At 36.4% G+C, this 12,993-nt stretch overlaps 1 protein-coding gene across 4 annotated transcripts in view; it reads left to right on the top strand.

Moving 5' to 3' along the window:
• The window catches only part of NBEA (neurobeachin), an 816,600-nt gene that overhangs the window by 678,246 nt on the left and 125,361 nt on the right, over positions 1-12,993 (top strand). For all 4 annotated transcript variants that reach the window (XM_065403538.1, XM_065403557.1, XM_065403547.1 and 1 more), the window contains 2 exons: positions 542-654; positions 10,410-10,550. In XM_065403538.1, the coding sequence (XP_065259610.1) occupies positions 542-654; positions 10,410-10,550 (254 nt within the window). The remainder of the gene's footprint in view (positions 1-541; positions 655-10,409; positions 10,551-12,993) is intronic.

The following is a 12,993-nucleotide window of genomic DNA, read 5'->3' as shown; positions in this document are numbered from 1 at the left end:
ACCCTTAGGATAAACCAATATTATGAGAAATGGGCCCAAACCTCAAAACCTGAGATTCAAACTCCCAAACTTTGGAAGAGACTAGATCCAGTTCTGAACTTTGCAGCGTGGACCCCTTTCTTTTATTTGTTACTTACCATCTGTATCACACTCCTCACAACGGATACACTTATGCAAAAACAAAAATGATTTTTCCAACTTTAAATTTCAACTGATGTTTAAGAATGTTGTTTAGTGTTACTAACGGAGGCTATCAAATAGGATTAAGTGGCATGTGGTTGTTGTTTTTTTGCCACCTCTGAACATTCGTCTCTTCTTCTTACACATAACCTATGTGGCTGCTGTCTTCTCAATTTTAATTCACATACATGCAACTGGGAGCATGTTTTTCCCTTCAGGTGATAACTGTATTAATATAATAGCAGATAATTGGGAACATAAGATACAACAAATATAAAGATAATTTACTACTGGATTGTTTATCAGTAGCATAAATAGGCAATATTTCATAACTTTTACAAGATTGTTTTTTCTTCATTAGGACGAACGTACAATGATCTAAACCAATACCCTGTATTTCCATGGGTGTTAACGAACTACGAATCAGAGGAATTGGACCTGACCTTACCAGGCAACTTCAGGGATCTTTCAAAGGTAATTTTCAACCATTTATGTTAAAGAAATCTAGCCAAACTTCTTAATGAAATAGAATATTTAAAATTTTTGTTACTAAATAGGTGGAATTAATAAGTTTGGCAGGAAAAGATAATTATTTTATGAAGGCTCATGGGAGGAGGGATAGCTCAGTGGTTTGAGCATTGGCCTGCTAAACCCAGGGTTGTGAGTTCAATCCTTGAGGGGGCCATTTAGGGATCTGGGGCAAAAATCTGTCTGGGGATTGGTCCTACTTTGAGCAGGGGATTGGACTAGATGACCTCCTGAGGTTCCTTCCAACCCTGATATTCTATGAATCTATGTTATTTTGATATTTTTTCTTATGGAAGGTTGGTATTGTTTTGTTATATCAAATAAGTGTTAAATGGGAACTTATTTTTAAGGTGTCTGATGTATTTTATGAGTGCAGTGGCAACACTAGTTTGAGACATATTAAACCTCTGTAAATATAAAAAGGAAGGTTTCCATAGCTCCTGAAATCATTAGTTTTCAGCCTTATGGACTTGTGTAAAAATTCAAATATAGATTTAGGAAAGCAAGCATAAAGTCCCCAACATGCCCTGTTAAAGACAACATTTGGCACTTGTGTCAGAACCATTTTTGCGCTTGTGTTATTTTAGGTTCAGGTTTATAAAGATAGATTTCCTTACCTCGGATGCCATTACACGGCACGCTAAAAGAGTAAATGACAAAATAATTTCATAAGTAGAAGGTGATTTCTATGGCACATAATTTGTCCTTTTAGGATGTCACCTAGATAAGACTTTTCTGTTTTAGACTGAATCTTTATATTATGATGTTTTTATGTCCTTTATTGATTGGCTACAGGAGGGTAGCTGTGTGTATTCCTAGATATCAAGATCTCATCCAAATAGTTGTAAACAAAAGATATTTTATTAGCAATTTTACAAAATGAGAGAAAGATAAATAGAAATAAACATATCTTGACACATGTAGTTAACTTTTAAATATTTATTTCATTTCCATGAATCTCTGAATTTCCTTGATACAGAGGGGATTGGAAGCATAAATGCTAGAAGGACTTTCCTTGCAGTACCTCTAGAAGCCAGAAGTACTGTAATCTTGTTGGGAAGCCTGCTCTCATGACACGTCTAGACTAATTTTGCACTTGGCATGTATGGATAGTACTTGGATAGATAAAGCAGCTGGAGGGACTGATTTGATGGTAAACCTGCATATAATCCCATTTTTTCTTAAAAAAACATAAATACCTAAATTAAATTTTAAAAAGGCCAGATCTAAACAAACTGGTTGCAGGGCACTCTGCTCTTTCACAATATTATTTAAAATTTTCCAAAGAAATTCTTCGCAAGTATATAATGAGATTGTAATTTATATCAAGAGTGACAACAAAATCTACAATAGTAGGATATCAGCATTGATAGTACCAGTATGTCAAGTCATTCCCAAGAAAGGGAAAATAGTTTTTCACTTTTCAATATTGTTTATGATAATGATAAAACATATGAATAAGAGTCTTCATCTCTTCAAAATCTCTCAGATTTCCTTTTTTAATATTTGCAGCAGCATGCAGCAGTTTGCATAGTACAATGCACTGAGATTACTCCAGAGTATGGTTTCATGAGATTTTTTTAAACAATTTAGGTCTGATTGAGTCCATATTTGGATGGGATCTCATCAAGGAACATAGGTGTTACCAGGAGTAGCTTACTGATTTAGTAGGTTCATTTTTCTTTCTGAGTCAGTAGTGACTTGTTAGTGAATTAGCATTTTTTTGTGGTATTAGGGAGTGCTGTGTTGTTCTTTTTGAGTAGATTCAAAAGCAAGTCCCTGACTACTTGTGTTCATATTAAAGAATCTTTTCCCACTTTTCACAATAATACTTTACCCCAGAATCCTATACTGCCCAAATTGGATAATTATATCCTGTTAATCTAAAATTACCCTATAGTTCAAACTGGAAAAGTTCAGAGTGCTCAGCAGTTCCTCTGTTGAAATCCATTGTATATAGTGTTGTTGAAGCAGAATAGCTGCTGCATTGCAACCAAGATGTGGGGTGTAATCAGTGGTGGAAAAGCCATCCCTATATGTAATCTGCAAACCACTTGGGGTTCTTATGGATAAAAGGAAAGTAATTATAAGATTTCATTAATACATTATTCTGGTGGCGCCTAGTAGCAACTAAATAGGTTGCATTTCAAAATGGTCTTAAAATGGAGCATAGATTTTTATTTTTCTGTGAAGGTAGTTGACTAGCCAATGTGAAATTTCACACATGGTTAGTTTTTGTGCCTTTTGAATATTCTGTGTAGTTTTTGTCTCGTTACTCTTCAAACATTTTCAGTAGGAAGTCTGTCATTGGACTGTGTCTGAAATTTTTTCTTGGCAATCCTACTTTCATTGTCTGTCTCCACAAAATTTGGTAGAGAGGTGGATCCTGAGTAGGTCTAGTGCAATGGGTAGGGTTTAAAAAAATTGAGTTGCTAATTTTTAGTCATTATTCACATTACAGCTGAAAGGTTGTGCTATGCACACAGGTCAGATTGATGGGGAGCTGGGCACATGTTAAATCTTCTCCATCAGGAGCTATCCCTTTCTGTCAGATTTTAATCTACAAGGAAGAAGTGTTCCTGCACTGCTGCTGGCAAATTAGGACTTCCTGCATAGCCACCGATGGATAAAATCTTCTCTGGTAGCAGCTGCACTTCTACCTTCTCACAGGTCTGCCCTCAACCCCATTGCCCAAGTCCCCATCCTTTAAAAAAAAAACCTGTAGGAAATTAATACCCTAAAATTTTCTTCCACAAGCCATTACGGTTGCTACACACTTAACATACCTGTCACAAACCCACAAAAGCAAGGAAATAAAAATTCAGCTACCTTACATTTCCATATCTTTGTTGCTTTGAGTCAGGTATGTTATATAATATTAATGTTTTATATTTTGTGGAAAATAATTTTTATATGGGTAATTTGCTCACCATATAAGTGACAAGTATAAATAGTATTATAGTAAGTCATGTTTGTTTTTACATTTATTTAGTACCATAGTTATATATTTACATTTCCATAAAACGAAATAATTTTGAGCTTACATTATATGTCAGTGTTTCCATTCTGTATTGTTCAGGTTGCTGTATTGCACCTATCATTATAGTATCTTCGTACGTTTAAAGAACTGCTTGTCCAGTCACAAACAATTACATTTAAATACTATTTTAAAAATAGGCACATTCTCTTTGTTCATAGCATTTTGTCAAATTTTCTATGCCTTGTTTTTTTTTTCCTTATATGCTTAATTGGAGATTTATAAAAAAGGGCATGGGGGCAATCAAGGTGCTGTAGCTGTAAGATATATTGGACCCCTCATTTGATTAGACAGTGTAAGCTCAAGTTTTATTCATTACATATACAAGGTTAAAGGTTATATTTATTGTTTGACAGGATGAAAAGCTAATGAAAGAGGCTGTCATAGATACATAGATTATCTTTTCACTACCAAACCATCAGGTGATCTGTTTCTTTTCCCATTTATTGAGATTTCCCATGCAAAAATACCAGTGGCAGTGAGTATTCACATGAGAAATGTGTGTTCAGGTCATATTGTACACTGAATTTCTTTAAGGATAGCACTTAGAATTTAATGTGATCTGTTTGTGTAAAATTATATGACGTTTATTCCTAAATTACAGTGAGTGCATGAGTTTGACAAGCTACATTGTCCCTGCTCATTAAAGTGTAAATGGGAATTTTTCCTCATTTACTTCCAGTCATGCATCCTGTTAAATAAAATGGTTTCTTCTTAAGGCAAAGTCCTACTAATATTGACATGTGTTTGAGCCATCACACGCCCATTCATTGAATGGAAAAAATTATATTTTGTTAATGCGGAAGGTGTTTGACTGACAGATAATGATAAGCATAACCACTTTCCCATATTACTGTGCCACTTTAAGAAAAGGAAGTGATAATGCCTCAAGGCTTCTAAATGTAATAATTCAAATGAACGCACCCAAGTGTGAGTATTTCAAGGCAAACCACTCTTAATACAGCCAAATGTCTGTATACTATGTAATGGAGTTTATGTGGTTAGCAAAAGCCTTTCTAACCAGACCTAAGCTGCACAAATTTCTTCATTTTATTTTTAACTTTGCCCTTTACCACATGTAAATATACCACCAACAGGGAAATGAGTTAAATTTCAGTCTTGTATAAGCCATAAAATTAAGCATTTACCTTTCTTACTTTAAAAATTAATGTATTGAACAAAACTCCTATACTTCAGAATCTGAATGAGTTGTTTATGCTGAAAGAAAAAAGTATTTATTAATCTACTAGCCATAAAACAGCTTATATTTTTGGATAAATTTAAAGTAGTTTTTAGCATTTAAGTTCTTCAATTAAGTTTTAAAATTTTCTACCTTAAAGTGTTGTTTACATCAATTAAAAAAAATCAACTGGTTTAGACTGAGCCAAATTAAATCTACACATGGTATTATTTCCTTGGCAATCAAATACCACATTGTTGCATGCATTAGAACTGCAGATAAATAAATAACATAGATACTGTGTAGGTCAGGACCATATAACAGCAATATTTTAGTGACCAAACCAATAGGAGGATAAATTTGGCACTACTGTACTGAGGAATGTACTTCTATAAATACCACATGAGTTAGCATAACATGTCCAATGGATAAAAGCATTAAATTTATCAGCAATACACTGGTTGAAAGACTGGAAACCAAAAGAGATTAGTCAATTATCCAGGTAACATGCCATGGAGCAAATAGCAGCAATTTTCTGATGTTAAACCAAATACTCACTTTGTTTTTAATGGAAAAAATTCAGCACAAATTGTGTTGACTAAAATAGGTTGTAACAACCAGCTTTTTGTGCAGTATAGTACATTAAAAGTAAAATGGTTGGACATTAGTTGGCTATAGTATCTTTTATTTTACAAACTTGCAGAGATAAGATTTTGGCTGTAGTAAAATAGTGGATTACTTTGTTGGTAGATTTTAGAAACACATCATGTAGAGTGAATAATTAGATATTATTTGATCTGACTCTATGCAGAAGAGGTTTTTAAACATAGAAAGTTAAAGAAATATGAAGACGCTCTTTTTATAAAACAAAGGAAACTATATATTTAAATGAAACGGCCATTTTGTAACAATTTCTATAATAAATTTTTTCACATGAAGTGTCAGAACAATGAATTAGCCTCGAGTAAATTAGACTGCTAGACTAGGCATGCATCTAAGGTTCTAGACTGGGACTCAGGATATTTGGGTTCCCAGCTTTGCCTTACACTTCCTGTGTGACCTTTGGGAAAGTCATTTAATCCCTTTGTGCCTCAGTGACCTGTATGTGAAAGGGAGATACTACTTCCCTAACTCACTGGGATGCTGTTACTGATAAATTGATTAAATGTTGTGAGATGCTCATATGGCATGATAATGGGGGCTCTATAGATACTCTTTGTGAAATCTGGGGTAGGGGCAATGCCTAGGAAGTTACTGATCCCATTCACTTCCTCTCTTGTGCGGTGAGGGGAGATCCATGTCTGGAGGACCTCGCCACATATGCAGCTATGGTGTGTAATCTCTCTCTGCATGACTATTAGACATGTTGGGGGGGGGAATCTAAGGATGGAAGTGATATTAAATCATATTTTTGTTGTTTCATTAAGTGTTCTGCAGATTCATCTGAAAATTTTAGCTTGTGTTAGCAAAATCAAGAGACTTTCTTCAAGAGAAAATTTGTTTAAATAAATGGCAGATTTCTACCCTGGAGCAAATTCCAAGATGATTCTGAACTGTACCCTTTGCATAGATAATCTAGACTAGTAACTATCCCGTTCTTACACTCAGCAAGCATTAGAACTTCTCAAGGGTAGTTTTCACAGCAGTGCTAGCATCCCCAAAGAGGGAAATAATGAGAGGGATATGGTCAGGGCCATGTCCTTGCTGTGCCTTCTCCACTGGTCAGCAGAGATGGCCTAGTGAGAGTGAGAAGCTTATGCTACACTCATTCGAAAGATATAGGAGTGCTTGGCCACATTCCCCAGAGCTCATGGAGGCATTGTCAATACACAAAGTCAACTGTCAAGGTTCTTTTATGACCCCCATTACGGCATAATCTGTACACTTCCCAAGTATTTATGGACTTATCTTTGCACCACCAACTGAGGTAGGGAAGTACTATCCCCATTTTACAGATGGAGAACTGAGGCAAAGAAAAAGACCAAGTGACTCATCCATAGCCATACAAGAAGTCTGTGATGCAGTAGGAAATTGAATATGGGTCTTCAGAGTACCAGGCTAGTTCCCCAACTACTGACCCATCCTTCCACCATGCAGTCTGTGACCTGTAAAGGGTAGAGAGTGAGAGTCAAGTTGACACCTTCCACATGGAAGCAAACCCCATCTCTCTCCCTCCATCCTTTGTTCCCTCTCTGGGACAAGGGATTCCTCATGGAGATTTCTACATGAGAAGTTCTGTTCCATGGTTTTTCATGCAGGAAGTGACAATCGGGTTTTGCCTAAATTATCCATTTTATTCAGCAAACACATTAGGTGTGATTCAGATCCTCCCAATCCAATGAACCTTAAGGTAATTGAAAGAAAACTGAATTCTAAGTCTGAAAAGAATATTGACGAGAATAAGTGTAGTCTTCAGAACACAGCTTTTTAATTTAATGAAGTAGATTGAATATGTATCTTCTAGAAGCAGTAGCTTGTCTCTTTATGACATGAAAATAATAGTGTATAACCTTATAGCTAATATCAGACTGCTAAATTGAAATATCACTTCTTCAGCGTAAAAGACCGCAGAAGCACAGTGGTGTTTGCATCAATGTTTTCTATGATGCTTGGAAATCATATTGTCAGCTGCTTGGAGAAATGGAAGCATCAGTACATTTTACATTAAATGTGACAAAAACATAGAAGCTCACATCAAAAATATATCTTTGAAATATAGGTGTAAATCTCCATTAAAGAGAATAATAGCATCTTGCTAGTGTATAACTGTTTCCATTAAAATATTTCAAAATAGTTTTCAAGCATCATTTAAGTCTCACAAAAGTCCTTGTGTTTATACCCATTTTGCAGATGGAGAAATTGAGGCAAAAGAGGTTGTGATTCATTTGGTGAAGGCTATGCAACAGCAAATCAGTTGAAAATATAGGATTAGAACTCTAGAGCTTTGATTCCCAACCTACGCTAACCATTCGACACATTCACTCCCAACTAGGCCATCTTGCACATATTTATAATAAAACCTTGATATGTCACATCTTTGTCATTTGAAGCCCCCAATATTTGCCAGTGCTGTTACAGTGGATTAAGAACTCTCACTGGCTTTTACATTGTGGAAGATACAAAATCCTGTCACACTAACTCATTCTGTATTTGCTTCTCAGAAGGAATGAGCATTGATTGTTAACAAGCATCATCAACTATACCCTTGCAATTGAAAATAAAGCTTTTAAAATTTTCAAATAGCCATAGGGATTTGGGAAGTGAACCCTAACTGGCAGCAGTGAGATTGCTCCTAGTCAGTACCTTTTTATTTCATTCACCCTTTTGCAGAATTCACTTAATCACAAAGTGACCCCGGACATTAGTGAGAATTAGTAAAGTTCTGTGGTGACTGGAAGTGTATTTTTATAGTATGTCAAATCAATAGGAAAAGAAAATAGTCATTTAGTAAGTTACTCTTTCTAGAAATTAATTGTTTAAGCAAAGATTTTTGCAAATTATATACTGTAACAATGTCTGAGCATTTTCTTTAGACACAAGAGCTAAACTGTAAAAGACTGAAGAGATTGAATAACTGATGACACATGAGTAAAATCAAAATGTAAATATTTATTTTATTCTTTTTTCAGTAGTTTAAGACGGCTGGAAGAGATTAGGGAATGGGTCATGCTTCTCTTTCAAGAATGTTATGTGAGGCCTTGCAGTGCAATCTGTATCAGATAAGGCTGATCCTTAGGGATTACTCAGACATTTTACACATATGAGAAAGCTATTAGCATACCCATGACACAGCAAAGTATTAAGCACTCAGAATGTTTAGGGTAAACCAAAATGCTGGTACAGCATTGACTCGAAGTATAATTATTCACAGAATTGAACAATATTAACTATCTTTGAAGTTAGTTACACTATGTAAATTGTGAAACAAATGTGCTCTACTTCAGGCTTATTAACACGCAGACATCTCAAAAGACCCGGGAAATTCAGAACCAGTAAATACTTAATTAAAACTCTGCTAGTAATAGCTTTTAGTGATATACATAACATAATGATGATGGCATTCGTACTGGTTTGATAGTCTACTCTTTCCAAATGTAAGATGACTTTAAACTAACCATGAAAAATATGCTCCAGAATGAAATTTGGAGCACACATTTTTCATTTTTCCAATGGCCAGACCAATTTTCTATAAAAGATACAAGTGTAATAATAAAGTAAAATAAGTTTGAGGTTATAGCTTTGATATAAAATATTGGATATTGAGTATATATTGAAATGTGCTGATTAGTTCAAAATAATGTTGAACAACTTCTAGTTGTAATATTTGTAAAAATATTACAAAATCCATGAGTAAATACTTATGTTCAAGTTGTAAATCGCTGATTAATAGGGGTTTATTATAAAAACACCAAAACTCTTAATTATTTGTATCATTGTAATGTACATGAAGTAGTTTTTTGGGATTCTAATAAATAAAAATGTCAATACGTTTTGGAACTATTCATCCTAGTGTGTTGTAATGTGTGTTCCTCTGAACGTGAAACCACATTTTAGTAATTTTAATACTAAAATTTAATCCTTGACGGTTCTTAGCAGATTACTATTGCTTTTGTTGTTACAGTTAATACTTTAGATAAATAATTTAGTAACATCTTATCTGAAAAATACATATTTAAGATCACTTTACATGTATTATCTCACAGTTTGATATATATTCCATCCCAATGTATTTTCTTTATCCCAGTACCTTTCTGTATTTTCCCACAGTAGCCACATAATATAGACAGGCAGCCATAACAAGTATATTTTACAAAGGATTATGACAGAAATTAAAACTCACAAAGTATTCATATTTCTTTTAAGTAAGAAGATTGTTGGTTTCTCTCTGTGAAACCTGGTTCTGTTCAGTCAGAGTGTAGCTGCTGTCTTGCAGGACTATGAATGTTTTCAAGTATTTCTGTTTAGGATCACCAAACACCACCCACCAGTTCTGCGTGAAATCTTTTCATCATGAAATGTGCATTACAAAGTATCCCGTGTGAGCAAAAGTCACTTTTCATTAAGCTGTATCATTATGGTGAATGACAATAACAGAAATATTAGTTTGGTCTTAATGCATTTTAAATGCCATTTAAAAGTGTATTTCCAGAATAATGTTACTGCATTAATTGGGAAACAACTCTGACTTCAAGAAAGTCTTTGAAACTTTGCAGATGTGGATCACATATATTTGTCAATTAATAAAAGGAAAAGAAAAGAAAAGTTATGAGAGTTTTAGTAGATCCAGCCTTTGAAATAAAATTCCAAATCCATCTCAGTAATCTAAATGGATTAGCACAATGTGGAATAAGTTATCTACACTTGGCTGCTGAATTTCATATACAGTGAATCTTAGCTAATGTATGCAGAATAAAAGTGACACACTGATCCAAAGCATACTACCCTTCATCTGTTATAATTATTCATCTTTTCATCTCTTTGCAGCCCATTGGTGCTTTGAACCCAAAGAGAGCAGTTTTCTATGCCGAGCGCTACGAGACTTGGGAAGATGATCAGACTCCACCTTATCACTACAACACCCATTATTCAACATCTACTTCTACGCTGTCCTGGCTTGTTCGTATTGTAAGTAGTTTTTTGGATCCTGCTTTTCATTTAATATGTTTACTTGTGTTTCTTTCTCTAGTATATATGTACCGGTACCTATATTTCAAGTTATATAAATACATTCCAATCAGATCCTCCCGATGAATGTCTAGTCATGTAAAAGCCTCACAAATTTTCCATCTGCACTCTGTCTGCTAATCACTAGCCACATCCCTAGGTCCTCCTGCCCTAAGAATCAGATGCATGCTTAGAACTTGAAGTGTGGAGGGAACTAGGACAAATAACTAACTCAATAAAGAAAAGTCAACTCAAAGAAAAGTTCCTAAACAGTAAAAAGCGACAAAGAGTCCTGTGGCACCTTATAGACTAACAGACGTATTGGAGCATGAGCTTTTGTGGGTGAATACCCACTTCGTCAGATGCATGTAACAGTAAAAGACGTTCAACCCACTCAAGCTACCCTCTCAGTTTAATAACTTAGGTACTGGTGGGCTTTGCAACATGTCAGGAAATTTAAAAAATAAAGTAAACAAAAAATACCCAACAACAATAAACACCTTAGGCTTTGTCAGACCAGTGGGGGAATTGTCTGGGTACACCGCAAGAAGGACAGGAGAAACTTGTTATGGATTTTAATCAGGCTGCAACTTTATTATATAGATGTCTGGGACTACCCGGCAGATAAAGTGTATAGTGCAGGCAAATCCATGCTTATTCAAATCAATTCTCCAGGGCTTCCGCCAGCCCCCCTTTGTTTCCATCCAGGTCCCCCAGTTGACCCATGGCTTGGACCTTACCATCCACCACCCTCGTAAGAGGGTTAAGGTAGGCTATGAGAACGGGGCGGGGGAAGGTTGGCTCCCTGCCGTACCAATCAGAGGAGTCCTAAACCCCTCCCCCGTTCTGTTCCTTTATCCAGTACCTCCTTTTAAGTCCTTTAACAGGCCATTTATCTGGTCACTGGCTGCCTTCCCTATGGAGTACCTGCACTGGACATCTGCCACAAGGAGGTGCCAGCAATTTGCTTGGCTGCCTCCCCCCCAAACCCAGCCGGGTTCCCAGACATCTCCAAATGGCCTCTTGCCTAGCAGCCCTACTGGGGAGAAAGAACCCATTGTCCCATGTGTGATCGTCAAGGAGCACCAACAGCTGCATTGTCCTTGACCCAGTACTGCAACAACTGCCCTCCATGGAGGGCCGTATAAGTGAACAAAGAGACTTGCCCAACCCAGGTTTCGTACCTTTATGCCCTCCGGACCTCACATTCCTGGGCGGGAAAGGGGGGGTCATTGCTGCAAAGCTGACTACTGAGCACATTTTCTACAGCAGTTTCTGACCTCCTTCCTCCCTCCCCCACCCCCCCTATAAAGCAGAGCTGTCCTTCCCGGGTAAGCCCCAGACAATCTCTGCCCCACCTTAACTGTGGTGCAGTCATTATAGAACTCAAGTTTTATACTAAAACAGACATAAAATTATGGGCCACTGAAATTGAAGGTTTATTCCCATTGACAGAAAAATAAAATTTATGTTTCCAAATGAATCAAAAACAAGTGTATATTTTTGGATATTTTGAAATGTGCACAGCACATTAGGGTACTGAAATGTTCTTTCATTTCTGGAAACCTGGCATTAAATAAATTAAATAAATCTTTATAAATGGATCAAGCAATGGGCCCAAACTGCAAAGTTTGGATCCAGCCTGAACACTAGAGCAATGAGGCATAGACATAGAAATATGGATTAACGGCTTCAACTTCATTGAATTACTATAAAATTAAATTATTATAGAACAGGGTGCCAAAGGTTGCCGATCCCTGTTATAGAATTACTGAACTTGAGTTAAAACAGCACTCCATCCCAACAAAAACAGATTGTGTAGAATGTATCGGAAATGAGACGCTGCCACTCCTGTGTCACAGCCAGCCAATGGGACCTGACATGGAAAGCCAGACTACTCCCCTCTTTCCTTGAAGGAAATTGGAGACTTGAGTTAAGAGGTGCTTCAAGATGCACAAACATGGAAGACTGCATATATCCGCCATTCCATGCCAATGCCCCAGAACAATGATTGGTTATTCCACAGTTGGAAGGTTCCCAAAATGACCTTGCTACCCTGCAATCTTCACTAGAAACTAGCCACAATTTGCATTAATCAGTACTCTAATTGAACCAGCGAGGCCTCTTTTGTGTCAAGAAGAAGTTGAAAACACCCACAAAACATTTTGCCAGTTCTGCCTTGTGGGAAAAACTCTTGAAGGCCTGAAAAAAGTGATTAGTTGAGCCCTTGACATCCCAGGAGATCCAGTTAATCTATCTGAAGGAAGGAAAGAGTGGAGCAACTTAAGGGCATCAGAAGCTGGCAGCTCAAATCCAGGAAGCTCCCTAAATGGTCCAAAATGGGGTGGTGGGAACAAATCAGTCAGGGACCATGGCCCAAAGTTTGTCCCATCCCAGACACTAC

Source organism: Emys orbicularis, chromosome 1 (assembly GCF_028017835.1).
Source record: "Emys orbicularis isolate rEmyOrb1 chromosome 1, rEmyOrb1.hap1, whole genome shotgun sequence".
Lineage (NCBI taxonomy): Eukaryota > Metazoa > Chordata > Testudines > Emydidae > Emys > Emys orbicularis.
Note: the sequence above shows the minus strand (reverse complement) of the source record. Positions and strands in the feature narration are given on the sequence as shown.